This window comes from Diaphorina citri, unplaced genomic scaffold (assembly GCF_000475195.1).
Source record: "Diaphorina citri unplaced genomic scaffold, Diaci psyllid genome assembly version 1.1 scaffold1013, whole genome shotgun sequence".
Taxonomy (NCBI): Eukaryota; Metazoa; Arthropoda; class Insecta; order Hemiptera; family Psyllidae; genus Diaphorina; species Diaphorina citri.
Window position 1 is genome coordinate 118213 of NW_007378443.1, and position 15517 is coordinate 133729.

General features: G+C 36.3%; 2 protein-coding genes and 1 long non-coding RNA gene across 3 annotated transcripts in view; 1 reads left to right on the forward strand and 2 right to left on the reverse strand.

Annotated features, from left to right (window-relative positions):
• The window catches only part of LOC103513722 (diacylglycerol kinase theta), a gene marked incomplete in the record, with an annotated part of 55973 nt that extends 51225 nt beyond the window's left edge, over positions 1-4748 (forward strand). The window contains 4 exon segments of the mRNA XM_026826847.1: positions 1259-1407; positions 2139-2312; positions 3718-3997; positions 4622-4748. Coding sequence (XP_026682648.1) covers positions 1259-1407; positions 2139-2312; positions 3718-3997; positions 4622-4748 — 730 coding nt within the window.
• Positions 4749-6543: 1795 nt separating this feature from the next.
• Positions 6544-15382, reverse strand: LOC113469275 (tRNA selenocysteine 1-associated protein 1). Its single transcript, XM_026826848.1, has 4 exons — positions 15254-15382; positions 14702-14836; positions 14300-14393; positions 6544-6755 (listed from the first exon to the last, which is right to left on the reverse strand). Exons 2-4 carry the CDS (start codon positions 14750-14752, stop codon positions 6544-6546), a joined length of 357 nt encoding a protein of 118 aa, XP_026682649.1. The 5' UTR covers positions 14753-14836; positions 15254-15382.
• On the reverse strand, positions 7603-9370 carry LOC113469279. The gene is made up of 2 exons (XR_003392741.1): positions 8407-9370; positions 7603-8293 (listed from the first exon to the last, which is right to left on the reverse strand). It is a non-coding gene; the product is annotated as an uncharacterized LOC113469279 (long non-coding RNA).
• Positions 15383-15517: the final 135 nt, after the last annotated feature.

Genomic DNA, 15517 nt, shown 5'->3' on the forward strand with positions numbered 1-15517 from the left:
TCGCGACCTATTGTGCTTACAAGGCAGGTGTACTACCTTTCAAACTAACTAACCAGCCTAGCAAGCTGGCAGCTAACCCTAACCAGCCTAGCAAGCTGGCAGTTCCTCAAAGGGTTCTCTCTGCTTTTAAAGACCAAGTACAAGTCCTCACGATGGTTGACTGCGGTTCAGGACGAGCGAGCCAATTTAACATGGCTAGAGCTAGAGACCATCACCCCGGTGTATAGCAGATACAAAAAGACATCTTTTCTTTATTCTGCTATCGCCGTTCGGCGAAAGCTAAAGCCGCTACAACAACAACAACATAGGTACGTACATATACATAAAAGTAGAGATACACCCATAGAAAAAGAGGTGGAAAGATGAGGTTGAGGAAGACTTGAAAGAGAAGGGATGGTGAAATGGAGAAGAGAGGAGCCATTAGATAGGAAGGTATGGAGGGGTAAGATAAACGAAGGTAACCCCGACCCCAAATAAAATTGGGAAAAGGTACAGTAAAAGAAAAAGATCACAAATCGATAACTACTGGTTTTCCCCAGTCCCACTCAGGGAGATTAATGTGAATAGGGACGTAGCTTGTGGCCGAATGGAGGGTAAAACCCCCATCAATAAAGACTTTAGTAGTTATACAGTGACGTGTAAAAATAATAATAATAATAATTAATCCTTGAGAAATCTGTGTACTTTCCCTTGTTCAGTATGCAGATTTTATATAAGTTTTTTTTTTTTTTTTTTTTTTTTTACGCAACAACATAGGTACGTACATATACATAAAAGTAGAGATACACCCATAGAAAAAGAGGTGGAAAGATGAGGTTGAGGAAGACTTGAAAGAGAAGGGATGGTGAAATGGAGAAGAGAGGAGCCATTAGATAGGAAGGTATGGAGGGGTAAGATAAACGAAGGTAACCCCGACCCCAAATAAAATTGGGAAAAGGTACAGTAAAAGAAAAAGATCACAAATCGATAACTACTGGTTTTCCCCAGTCCCACTCAGGGAGATTAATGTGAATAGGGACGTAGCTTGTGGCCGAATGGAGGGTAAAACCCCCATCAATAAAGACTTTAGTAGTTATACAGTGACGTGTAAAAATAATAATAATAATAATTAATCCTTGAGAAATCTGTGTACTTTCCCTTGTTCAGTATGCAGATTTTATAAGTTTTTTTTTTTTTTAGTATTCCGGGACAGCCCAAAAAAGATTATTTTTAATCCGCCTCCCATTTTATTTGAATATCCCTACTTCCTCTTCCACAGACTATACGTATTTCGTCACATCCAGGACTACAAGATCTTGGTGTGTGGAGGTGACGGTACCATTGGATGGGTTCTGCAGTGTCTGGACAACGTAGGACAAGATAGTGAATGCTCTTCACCTCCATGTGCAATCGTACCTCTAGGAACAGGTAAATCTTCATTCCGACTATTCCAGTTTTCAATTCGTACACATAAAGTTCACTCTGAGGTCTATTTGTAGAAGCAAACAGCCCTAAAAGTTGGGTTAAGCTTATACTAATTTAAGAATTTAAATTTTAAAGCCTATCAATAAAGGCTAGCCACGGTTAGCCCAGTGGTAACGCGCTTGCTTGCCATGCAGAAGGACCCTGGTTCGATGTCCATCATTGACGAAAATTTGTACCTACTCGTTTTTCGATTGCAAATATTTCAACGGGTTCCTTTCTGGTGTTCTCGTGTTGACCCAGCACCTAAATGGGAAGTATTGTGTCTCTCATGGCCCATCTGATGAGAGGTATATTCCGGGACGGGCATGCTAATGTAGCAGCTGTTTTATTGCTACGAAATAAAGGCGTTGAAACACCCATTTTTTATTTATTTAAAAAATGTCAATAGGGGAAAAAGTTAGAACTTTCAAGGGTATACTATACACAACACTTGGTAAAACAAATTAAAATCAAGGTTATACACAACACTTGGTGAAACAAATTAAAATCAAGGGTATACACAACACTTGGTAAAACAAATTAAAATCAAGGTTATACACAACACTTGGTGAAACAAATTAAAATCAAGGGTATACACAACACTTGGTAAAACAAATTAAAATCAAGGTATTTATTTTTTATTTTTAAAATGTCTATTCTCAAGTTATATTATTTCTTTTGCTTCCTTCCCTCAGGAAATGATCTAGCCCGTGTACTAAGGTGGGGTTCAGGACTAACGGGTGGGGAAGATCCTCTATCATTACTGCGAGATGTGATAGAAGCAGAAGAGATTCGGTTAGACAGATGGACGGTTGTGTTTCATCCCGAAGACAAGGAAGAGAAGAACCAGGTGCTCAACTCCAATACAGGTGGGTACCAAGAATAAACCATCATGAGTGTTGGAAATAGTAGCCCCGTAAATTCTTTATCGACGCAATATGCAGGTTCTGAGGCTCTTTGTTCATTGACTGACCACCCAAGCCAAAGGTAGGCCATTACCATTCCATTTACCTTCATTCATGAACTAGGGATAAAATTATGTTTTACAGTCCCAGGTACCGAAGATCCCATTAGTTTAGGAATAATCACAATGAGGGACATACTACGGGATGGACATGGACATGCTAAGACACAGATCACAAGCGACCAATGTAGCATTTTTTGAACACCAACATTGGTCTGGGTGGGGAACCTTAAACAGGGAGAAGACCACTCTAGTCTGGCTGAGGGACTTGAAATGGGGAGCATACCAGCCTGAAATTTCCCTTGCTTGCTGAAGAATTAGCAAAGGTTGAGTGCGAAGGGTATCGTAAAATTTTGTAGCCAAAACCAAATGTCAGCCCAAAAGCGATCACCCTGGCTGACAAAAAACGCCGACCCCTTCTGAACACATGAAAAAACTAAGTTGTTTTTTTTTTTACTTTTTCAAAGGTGTTTAATGCCATGTCACTGGACTTATATTATTGGGACAAGTCACCCGCCTCCTCATAATAACCTCTCTCAGCCTTATTCATGAACTAGAGATAAAATTATGTTTTACAGTCCCAGGTACCGAAGATCCCCATTAGTTTAGGAATAATCACAATGAGGGACATACTACGGGATGGACATGCTAAGGCACAGATCACAAGCGACCAATGTAGCGGTTTTTGTACACCAACATTGGTCTGGGTGGGGAACCTTAAACAGGGAGAAGACCACTCTAGTGTTTGGCTGAGGGACTTGAAATGGGGAGCATACCAGCCTGAAATTTCCCTTACTTGCTAAAGAATTAGCAAAGGTTGAGTGCGAAGGGTATCGTAAAATTTTGTAGCCAAAACCAAATGTCAGCCCAAAAGCGATCACCCAGGGAACCTTAAACAGGGAGAAGACCACTCTAGTCTGGCTGGGGGACTTGAAATGGGGAGCATACCAGCCTGAAATTTCCCTTGCTTGCTAAAGAATTAGCAAAGGTTGAGTGCGAAGGGTATCGTAAAATTTTGTAGCCAAAACCAAATGTCAGCCCAAAAGTGATCACCCTGGCTGACAAAAAACGCCGACCCCTTCTGAACACATGAAAAAACTAAGTTGTTTTTTTTTAACTTTTTCAAAGGTGTTTAATGCCATGTCACTGGACTTATATTATTGGGACAAGTCACCCGCCTCCTCATAATAACCTCTCTCAGCCTGAGTCACGCACAACGTTACTTTACTTCAGTGGTCCATCGGGGAACTGGTGTATTCAAGTGCTATCGCCAGTGGTTAATCTATTCTTAATTCTATGTTCTATCGTAGGCGGCAGTGAGGACAACACGCAGATCCTGGTCATGAACAACTACTTCGGCATCGGGATAGACGCCGACTTGTGTCTCGACTTTCACAACGCCCGGGAAGAAAACCCCAACAAGTTCAAGAGCCGCATTCACAACAAGGGTGTGTACGTGAAGATGGGCCTGTATAAAATGATAGGCCGGAAGATGTGTAAGGATCTGCACAGGGAGATTCGGCTGGAGGTGGACGGGAAACATGTAGAACTACCTCCCGTGGAGGGGATTATCATTTTGAATATACTGAGGTGAGTGCTTCTTCTAAGATTTTTCAAAAGAATTGGGATAAAATCGTGAAAAATATCATTGATGTTGAAATGAAGTTAGAACACCGATTAATCAACTTCACAATTTATGTCCGAAATAATTTTAATCGGTGGTGTAGTGGTCAAGACCCTCGCCTGGTAATGAGGAGGGCGTGGGTTCAATCCCAGCCGAGGTATGGAATTTTATCCTCAATATAATTTGAGAATTTGGCCACAATAATAGTAGTAGCCTACTGCTGGAGTAAAGGGACCCTTGAGTCCTATTCGAGCAGTATAAATAAGCAATATTATTATTATCATCATCAAATCGTGGGTATCATAGCATTACTAAGTGCTTCTTTTACTATTATTTGTCATGTACTCGTGTCATCAATCTTTTAACATCGGTAATGCCGCGACTGGTTGCTACTCGTTTAAAGTAGCTACTCAATTGTCCTCACGAGGCTGACTGCATCCCGAAACTTTAGCAGAAAGACGAAAAGAATTCAACCCCGCCGGGTATTGAACCCGGGACCTGCGGCGTGCAAGCCTAGCATGATTATCACTCGGTCATGGAGGTCGCCACTCTTTTCTCTAATAATTCTGCTCACCTGTTTTGTTTCCCAGTTGGGGCTCAGGTGCCAACCCCTGGGGTCCGGACAAGGAAGATCAGTTCTCCACCCCCAACCACTGGGATGAAACAGGTTTCCTTCGCCAGAATAGAATGAAAAAAATGGTTTGTTTGGTTCTGTAAAACCGAACCTAAAGTATTTTCGAAAAATGAAGGGGGAAAACTCCACCTTAGATATTGCCACTTGAAAAAAAATCGATGCTATAAAATGAGAGAACCTTTTGAAGGGCTCAAAAATTACAAGTTTTTTTTTACTTTTGATGAATACCTACCTCTAGTTCGAAAAGCCAAAGTACCCACTGCATACTCCCATTTTTACCCTCGTTTACCACATGTACTTACCCCTTACCTATTTTGATAACAAGTATGCTATCTTTTTTACTTTTATTTGGACTGGTTCGTTTTGCCTGAATGACCTAGATATAAGACACTGAGTGAGATATGAAGGAATTCTCTATGTGAACTACAACAGTCTCTTCATTACTTTCCGAAAGCCACCCGGTTCTTTCATAGGAGAAATTTCCTACCTTTCCATTTCGCGCTCAAACCTGATTTTTCCCTCACATTAAAGGGACTTTTCTGTCTCATCCTATCAGTATAACTGAGAACCTGTCCTAAATTTCGTACCCTTACCATGCATGTCCTCCTCTTACCTCAGGGGTCCTATATTTAGGTCCCTTGAAATGGAGAATGTTGGCAAAAATTATCTCAATATCACTATGACTTGAAGATGGCTCCACACAAAAGTCACAAAACTAAACAAGTGTTGCATCCTTGCAGCATGTGTCAGGGAAACCATACCTTTTAGAATAGATACCTACTAATCCAAACACCGTACACATTCACTCTCCGACAAATACAAATGTGTAGAAGTTGTGTACATTTAAAAAATATTCCGGCTGATAAAGATGATGTTTTTTTGTCAGTTGGGATGTTTTCACACTTTTCCCTTATAGCGTAAAACAAACTGCGGAGAATTCTCGTCAAAGATTTTGCAAATGAATCTAGAAACCCCCATCCATTACAATTCGATAAAATAATTAATTTTAGCAATTATGAAACAAAACTCTCTAAACAATGCCTGACGAAATTACGAATTTATGAAAACACACTAAGCGCACTAATCATATTAAGTGTATAAATATATTAAATATACAAACAAAAGCATGAAACACTTAGAAACCGAGTCTTTGTAGCGCTTAAATACGAAGCACAATGTTTTGAGATACGCACAAGTAATGCCACTCAGAATAGTAGGTACTGCACACTTTGCATGGAATTCTACAACACAAATTAATCCCACATAGATTAGTCAATCCTGTCAATCAAAAGTATGGCCAAATGAACCCATTAGCTTGAGTAATCTGATTGGCCAATCTTCATCCAAAGTTTAAAATCAACCAATCAAATTGCTTCGTACAACCGGTTTACTTCAAGCTAAGTCTAACCGCACAGGTCTCCACACGGTAAAAGTTAGATAAAAGTTTAAAAAATCTCGAAAAACCTGGGTACTGGTAAAATATCTTTTTTCTAAACTCTTGAAGTAAAATATTATAAAATTAATCTTCTACATAGGGATGATTGCCTATGTGTTATCAAACAGTACAATCCCTACTTTACCAACTGTACGACCACCAAGGTTTGTGTATTGAAAGGAAAAAATCCCTGGAATTTTTCACCAAACATTGCATGTTAACAACACTCAAAATTAATCGATCCTAAAAACTAGTCAAATCACAAGGTCGATCGAAAATACCATTCCATCCGAATGCAATGTTGAATTATTTTTATTGAAACATTTTTGTTAACAACATGCACATCTGGCACATTAAAATTATAAAAAAAACTAGTTAGTTTATTATTATTTTATTTTTATCGTTTTGAAATATTATTTATTTTCATCGAAATAAAATCAGAACTATTCGCGTAATCTCAATAGATCCCCTACCCAGGCGGTAAACTCTGGAGGACCAGACATGCTGTTAGCACTGGAGGATACATGATTCAGTTTGAACTTGGCCACTGGGTTAGAGTTGGGAATGGGCTTGTTGTTACAGAGATGGAGGGCTTCGAGAGCGTCACTCTCTGATCTGAAATGGATGAAGCCATAAGTGGTCTCATGAGGAGTGGCTGAAAAAAAATAAAATAGAAAACATCAAGAGGAGTGCCTGAAAATTGATTGAACAAAGCTGTTTTAATACAAAGAACTGTAACCCATGAGGTAATCTCAATGTAAGTTCATTTCCACCCTACATGAATTAAAGTGACAGTCCATAAATATCTGAATTACGTGTAAACATCTTACTAAATCCACATGGGACAAAGTTTCAGAATAGTTTTGATTTTATACACTCGTTACCATCCTATGAGAAATGTCAGAACACTGACAATCTCAATATAAGTTCATTTCCACCCTACATGAATTAAAGTGACAGTCCATAAATATCTGAATTACGTGTAAACTTCTTACTAAATCCACATGGGACAAAGTTTCAGAATAGTTTTGATTTTATACACTCGTTACCATCCTATGAGAAATGTCAGAACACTGATGTGTAAACATCTTACTAAATCCATATGGGGCAAACTTTCAGAATAGTTTTGATTTTATACACTCGTTACCATCCTATGAGAAATGTCAGAACACTGACAACAATTCATAATTGAAAAATATTTAGGACCTATTCTTGCCTAATTCATTTTCTAAGCAAGCTATAGGTATGATTAATCCTGATAAAAAGCCAAGTCCCAATTTTCTCAAAATAATTTTTAGTAAAGTTCAGAATTTGAACCATCTTGGAAACTATCGGGCTTCGTAAACTAAACAAATATCTTAGCAAGCTATAGGTATGATTAATCCTGATAAGAACAAGTCCCAATTTTCTCAAAATAATTTTTAGTAAAGTTCAGAATTTGAACCATCTTGGAAACTATCGGGCTTCGTAAACTAAACAAATAAAAGCCATTCCATGATGCATTTTTTTTTTTTTCTAATTGTTTTAAAGAAACATGAGCTCTCCCTGTTTCCCTGAACCTAGAATTAGAAGTCTCTTGTTTTCTTTGCAATCCTAATGTGCCTGTTCAAGTATGGGCTCAGTCATCATATCCTTACCTCGTGGTTGGGACTATGTTGATATACAAACGGGAACATTAGAAGAAATGTACATAACACACTACACATTCTCTCTCCGACAAATACAAATGTGTAGAAGTTGTGTACATTTAAAAAATATTCCGGCTGATAATAAAAAAGAAGTTTTTTGTCAGTTGGGATGTTTTCACACTTTTCCCTTATAGCGTAAAGCAAACTTCGGAGAATTCTCGTCAAAGATTTTGCAAATGAATCTAGAAACCTCCATCCATTACAATTCGATAAAATAATTAATTTTAGCAATTATGAAACAAAACTCTCTAAACAATGCCTTCCCTCACAGCATTGCACTAAATCATTGTAATGAAACATAAAACATGTTTACTATGAATTTACTTTGTTTTACGCGACCCTTACCTATCATCCAAACTTCACTTCATAGTTTCCTTTGTAAAATGAATTTAACGAACTATTTCATACGAAATAGATTTCCTTAAATTCATTTTCGAAAGAGATCCTATACTTTACCACATGTTTCTTTAAAACAAAATCTACGAAAGTGTAATTTAATGGAAACCTAAAACCCGTCATATTTAAATTACACTTGAAAAATCAATTATTATTTATTTATCTTTTTGTTTACAAAAAATATAATGTATTGTTTAATTGAAAGTGTAATTTAATGGAAACCCAAAACCCGTCATATTTAAATTACACTTGAAAAATCAATTATTATTTATTTATCTTTTTGTTTACAAAAAATATAATGTATTGTTTAATTAGACGTTAAGATTATTTTAATTCTCTTCTCTTTACAAGTATGAACTAGATCCATTAAGTACTTACTTAAAAAGAAAAAAAAAATATATGATCTAACTTCTCTTTATTTACCTATTTTAAATTCATGCACTTAATATAAAATACACTATTATTAACTTAATTATCCCATTGAATATTATTAAGATTTAAATTAATTTATGTCATATGGTAATTAATTCATTTAAAATACATTTAAAAAATTTAAATTTGACTCGTCTCTGTTTTCTGTTATCAACGTAGGAGGTAAATTTTAATTTTATTTCAGAGTTTAATTGCAAAGCTGGAAAGAAATTGGATAAAGAATGAAAGAAACGTACTATTTGGATACCATTGGGTAGTTCAAAAGAAGAAAGTGTTTTAATGAAAATGTATAACACATCGTTATAATTTTAAGCTACAGTTACATCAAGCGTGCCGAAAGGCTCCAGAACTTCGAACACGGCTTTTTGAACTCGAACATCAAGTTCGAATTAGAAGCCACCTGGCCTATAACACAAAATCTAGTAAGCTTGGAGGGTAGAATATCAGCCTTGTAAAGCTATGTCCACACATAGTCAATGGCCGTTGTGAGGACACAGTTTGAGCGCTAGGTCGCGGGTTCAATTTCCGCCCGGGGTGGAGGTCTAACAAGGTTATTAATGCCACCACTGGATTGGCCATACTTTCTTAATCCTAGGATCGATCAGTAATGCTTAGCAATTCAAAATATAAAGGGGTAGGTAGATACCTTACAGGACTTTTGGGACACATTTTTTTTTTTTTTTTAAGTAGTCCCTCCATCCACCCCTGGTGGGCGATTGAAAGGGGGCACCTGCCGGCTTTCGCCTCAAGCTCCCAATCGCTAAAGATTACAGAAAATAGGAATCATATTTCGTGGAGTAATAATAAATAAAGAAACCAATAAAAATTTGATAATACATAATATACATATCTTTAGCATTATAATCAAGCTCCGATCTACGCGTAAGCCATCATAGAATTCCATTGACCAAACAAAGCGTTTCCATGAATCATGATAATGTATTGGACTTGCTCCTATATTCTTGACTGAATTCATATGTATGTGTATTACCTTCTCTAATCCTAGGATCAGTATTCAAAAATGCTTAGCAGTTCAAAATATAAAGGGGTAGGTAGATACCATACAGGACTTTTGGGACACATTATTTTTTTATTTTTTAAGTAGTCCCTCATCCACCCCTGGTGGGCGATTGAAAGGGGGCACCTGCCGGCTTTCGCCTCAAGCTCCCAATCGTTTGGGACACTTACCAAGTCTTCGATCTCTTCAGAACCGCTAAACTCTCAACACACACTACTAAAAGTGGTACACTCATACTGGTCGGGATCAGGCTCGCAGTATCCGGATACAAGCAGAGGGTCCCATAGACAATGGTCCTGATGACTTCTGGCTGAGTTCAAGGTGCTATAGTCCACTTTCACTTCGTGATCTGAGGAGGAACAGAAATGGAGTAGAGCTAAACTTTTGACCAAAAATTCAAAACTTTTTTTTCCTTGTCTTTAGGAACGAGACTTTTCTGTACTCACATATTTATCTAAAACAAATTAATGTGTACCTAAAAAAACAGCTTGTTTACACTGTCAATTTTCAAAGCTGACGCACACAGAAAGCCCTTTGTTTTATGGACTTGAATTTGTTATTAGTTGGAGATTTTTTTTCTAAAGGGAAAAATAAGGAAATTGAGAAAAAAAAATGTGGTTTCGTGGTTTGTAGAACTGAAATGTTTAATAGAATCTTGGTAAATGAGCAACATGCGTTGATGTCCCTCAGGTACTCTAAAAAGTCGTCAAAATCCTTGGCAACTTTCTACTGACTGAAATTACCTTTCTATGAACCCTTAAACAGAAAGTACCTATTTTCATCATAAGTTCACTATAATTATAATATTATAAGGGACGTACCCATAAGGTTCAGATCATATTTTCAACCGAATAAAAATATAGTGAAATGCAGATAGATGCAGGTCTACAAATATTTCACCTTTTTTTCCCCATACCAAATATAGGTAGTCAGCCAGAAAGAAACCTACCTATACATAAATTGTTGACATAATGGGACTTTTAGTCTTAGCCGACAGCATAAATAAGGTATATTAAATAATTAATTAAATTAAAAAGTTAGGTGGGTTAACTCAAGTTAAGTTAATCTGTTACTCAAGCCCTGTGTGCGCAGCGTCAATTTTCATTAAACCATACTATGTCCTATGTCCCACATATTGTGAAACCTGACTTTAATGAACAAACGTTGACTTTTTTCAACCTCGTTTGATGGAAAAGTTCCCTACCGATGACGATATAGACGTTTATTTTCACTGTTGGATGCTTGTTTTTAGTCCCCCCATACTATGCTGTTTAGAATTCCGTAACGTTGTGTTTTTAGTTGTTCATTTTATTATTTTATTCATTTACTTTTTAATTCTCTCGTTCCCTTTTGATTATTTGTAATTGCATCATGTAATCATATCCTTATGTTATTGATGTAGTGGGGTACATGTCACAAAAAGTTACAAAAAACTAAGTACTGTAGATGAGAATTGCTAAAGATTACAGAAAATAGGAATAATATTTCGTGAAGTAATAATAATAATAAATAAAGAAACCAATAAAAAATTGATAATACATATCTTTAGCATTATAATCAAGCTCCGATCTACGCGTAAGCCATCATATAATTCCATTGATCAAACAAAGCGTTTCCATGAATCATGATAATGTATTGGACTTGGTCCTATATTCTTGACTGAATTCATATGTATGTGTATTACCTTCTATGTATAAATTGGTCAAGAATTATTACCATTTTATGAGGATATAAAGCTGACGCACACAGAAAGCCCTTTGTTTTATGGACTTGAATTTGTTATTAGTTGGAGATTTTTTACTTTCTATTTTTCTAAAGGGAAAAATAAGGAAATTGAAAAAAAAAATGTGGTTTCGTGATTTGTAGAACTGAAATGTTTAATAGAATCTTGGTAAATGAGTAACATGCGTTGATGTCCCTCAGGTACTCTAAAAAGTCGTCAAAATCCTTGGCAACTTTCTACTGACTGAAATTACCTTTCTATGAACCCTTAAACAGAAAGTACCTATTTTCATCAAAAGTTCACTATAATTATAATATTATAAGACGTACCCATAAGGTTCAGATCACATTTTCAACCGAATAAAAATATAGTGAAATGCAGATAGATGCAGGTCTACAAATATTTCACCTTTTTTTTCCCCATATCAAATATAGGTAGTCAGCCAGAAAGAAACCTACCTATACATAAATTGTAGACATTATACATAAATTGCAACATAATGGGACTTTTAGTCTTAGCCGACAGCATAAATAAGGTATATTAAATAATTAATTAAATTAAAAAGTTAACCCACCTACTCAAGTTAAGTTAATCTGTTACTCAAGCCCTGTGTGCGCAGCGTCAATTTTCATTAACCCGTACTATGTCCTATGCCCCACATATTGTGAAACCTGACTTTAATGAACAAACGTTGACTTTTTTCAACCTCGTTTGATGGAAAAGTTCCCTACCGATGACGATAAGACAATGTCCTATGTCCCACATATTGTGAAACCTGACTTTAATGAACAAACGTTAACTTTTTTCAACCTCGTTTGATGGAAAAGTTCCCTACCGATGACGATATTGAGGAGATAACTTCACCGTTTTAGTTAAACGAAACTTAAGCGAGTTTAGGGGGCAAACAGGTTAATTTATAAGATGTTGAAAGAAAGTTTGTCAAATTAAAAAAAAATCATAATAATAATAATAATTGAAAAAATCAAATTTGATTGGGACCAACAAAATTTAAGTAATGAAAAACACTAAAAAAGATGAACTTAGTCCATACCATAGTATTAAATGAGTAAATTCTCCAACCTTAAAAGCTTCAAAGGTTTTGACTGAGCGAACTCCTACCGCTAAACTACTTTTAGTTTTAGCACTCTAGTAAGAACTTGAGTCCTTGTTAGGAGCATCTAAAAACAAATACGATTCTTTTGATCATGAAAGATACATAAAAATCTATTGAAAAGAAACTAAGTACTTAAATTTGTTAACTACATTTTATCTGGTATTGTTAATGTTAACTTTCCCTGTACCATCAACTCATGTTGACATATCTCAAATAGCAATCAAACGGGAACCAAAAACTTGCATCCAAAACAAAACTTAGCTAAAACTAAAACTCAAGCATTGTGCATTGAAATGATTTGTAGAAAAGAAAAAGAAAATGCATTAAATTTTACTCAAAAAAAATTACTATCTCCTTTTTCAATTTTCACTTTATTTCACTTCTTTTTTAACCTTTTCGTTTACTTTTATTAATTTTCTTCACCTGGTTATGATTTCATTCCTAAATCTCGGAGCACCATTTCCAAATACACTAACCGACTCAATTAGTGGAATGCTCAAGTGACTGAATATTTCCCTCTTTTTTGGCCTTATCCAATTTTAGTTATTTGGGATTTTTGGTGTCTTGAAATGACAGCTTCGATTGTTAACCAAAGGCATCAAAAAGGGGTGAAAAATCAAACTTTGGACGTCCAAAGTCATATGGATTTCAGTCTTTAAAGTCAATTATTTTAAACTGTTTACTTAAATTTACTCTTTTAAAACAGACAGAAAGATGAATCAGTCATTAGCCGGAGTCACTTTGGGTTCAACTTAGTTCAAACTTGAACCCATTATTACAATTTTCACTTTATTTCACTTCTTTTTTAACCTTTTCGTTTTCTTTTATTTATTTTCTTCACCTGGTTATGATTCCATTCCTAAATCTCGGAGCACCATTTCCAAATACACTGGCCGACTCAATTAGTGGAATGTTCAAGTGACTGTATATTTCCCGCTTTTTTGGCCTTATCCAATTTTAGTTATTTGCGATTTTTGGTGTCTTGAAATGACAGCTTCGATTGTTAACTAAAGACATCAAAAAGGGGTGTAAAATCAAACTTTGGACGTCCAAAGTCATATGGATTTCGATCTTTAAAGTCAATTATTTCAAACTGTTTACTTAAATTTACTCTTTTAAAACAGACAGAAAGATGAATCAGTCATTAGCCGGAGTCACTTTGGATTAAACTTAGTTCAAACTTAAGTCCATTAACTTGAGCAATCTGATTGGCCAATCTTCATCCAAAGTTTAAAATCAACCAATCAAATTGCTTCGTACAACCGGTTTACTTCAAGCTAAGTAAAATAGAAAACATCACGAGGAGTGCCTGAAAATTGATCGAACAAAGCTGTTTTAATACAAAGAACTGTAACCCATGAGGTTTCATCATTCCAAGAGAGAAGGAATACAGGATAGGAGACAGCCAGCTGTTTTGAGAACAAACCTCATCTATTTAGGATAAAATCTGCCCCTGGTGGAAATTGAACCCAAGACCTAGCAGTAACAAAGTAGACATACTACCCTCCAAGATAACTAGGCTGGCGTACAGCCTTGATGGGAGCAAAGATATTTTTCTTTGAGTGGTGCTTACCTCCAAATTTCTTTACAATCTTGATGGATATTGGAGTCACTCCATTAGGTTTCATCATTCCAAGAGAGAAGGAATACAGGATAGGAGACAGCCAGCTGTTTTGAGAACAAACCTCATCTGTTTAGGATAAAATCTGCCCCTGGCAGAAATTGAACCCAAGACCTAGCAGTAACAAAGTAGACATACTACCCTCCAAGATAACTAGGCTGGCCTACAGCCTTGATGGGAGCAAAGATATTTTTGAGTGGTGCTTACCTCCAAATTTCTTTACAATCTTGATGGATATTGGAGTCACACCCATCTTTATGAAAGCATTGGCCAGGAAAAATTCATTCATGTAGGATGAAATCTGGAAAAAAAGCATAGTAGGTATTTATTTAAGTACTACCTAATAGTTAATTTTTTTATGCAGTTCTAAGAAGAAGAAAGAGTCCAGACCCCTTACCCAAGCAGTGGGGTATGAACATTACTGTGGTCAAACTCTCAGTAAATATTAAGATTGAACACATGGTTTCCAGTTCCACCAAAGAAGGCATCAAATACTCACTTAAAAACTATGACTGGTAGAAAATAACTTTGCCTCTTACCAATGAAATCCAACATCCAAGTTCTATGAGAATAACACCGAATTTCTAAGAGCATAATAAGTATACTTACAAATCCCATCCAGAGTTGTGAGCTCTGTTGTTTTTGAGTATTTTGACTCATTATGGTTTGATTCTGAACAAATAAGGAGAGGAAGTCAATCAAGTATAAGCATGGGTGTCAGCCTTGAGTAAAACATAAAGGAATCTGAAAAAGAAAGATGTATGTAAGTACTCGTTCTCAAATGTTTTTTTTTTTTTCCCTTAAAGAGGTTTGACAGGGGGGAATGTAACTGCTAGGGTCTTAATGTCCTGAAATCAAGGAGAGAAGCAAGACAGGATATGAGAAAGCCAGCTGTTCCGGGAACAGACATTATCCCTTCAGAATAAAATCTGCCCTGGGTGGGAATTACAAGGCAGATGTGCTACCAACCAAGCTAACTAGGCTGGCCAAGTGGTTTTAATTAGTCAGTAAATAAGAACAAGTTTATATGCCCACAAACCAGATAACCACCCATCCAAATAACAACTGTGTGCAATGATGATCAACTTTTTGAGTGATAGTAGTGGTTGGTGGTTTTATCAATTTATGGTCTGCTCCTGGAGCAGAATGATTTGTGATTACCTGCAAGTAGGGGGTTAGGTTCTTACTTTTGACAGTTTTAACACTACAAAATACTTGTGCAAATAGACTTTCTGGTTTAATTTGTTAAAAGTTAAAATGTCAAAAGTACCTACCTATCTCCTTTTAGTCCTTTTTTTTTTTTTTTCAAAAACTGGGGGGCTTTTTTTGGTGGGCTTTTTTAAGGTGAGAAGTTAGCAATCTTTCGTTCTCTTTCCCCTCCGATTTTTTACTCCACTGTTGCCAGATGCGCGATCGGCGATCGGA

Coding starts and splice junctions, on each gene's coding strand:
- LOC113469275 (XM_026826848.1), bottom strand. CDS start 14,752: ATGAGTCAAAATACTCAAAAACAACAGAGCTCACAACTCTGGATGGGA. Junction 14,394..14,701: donor CACAACTCTGGATGGGATTT/GTAAGTATACTT, acceptor CTTTTTTTCCAG/ATTTCATCCTACATGAATGA. Junction 6,756..14,299: donor GATTGTAAAGAAATTTGGAG/GTAAGCACCACT, acceptor ATTTTTTTTCAG/CCACTCCTCATGAGACCACT.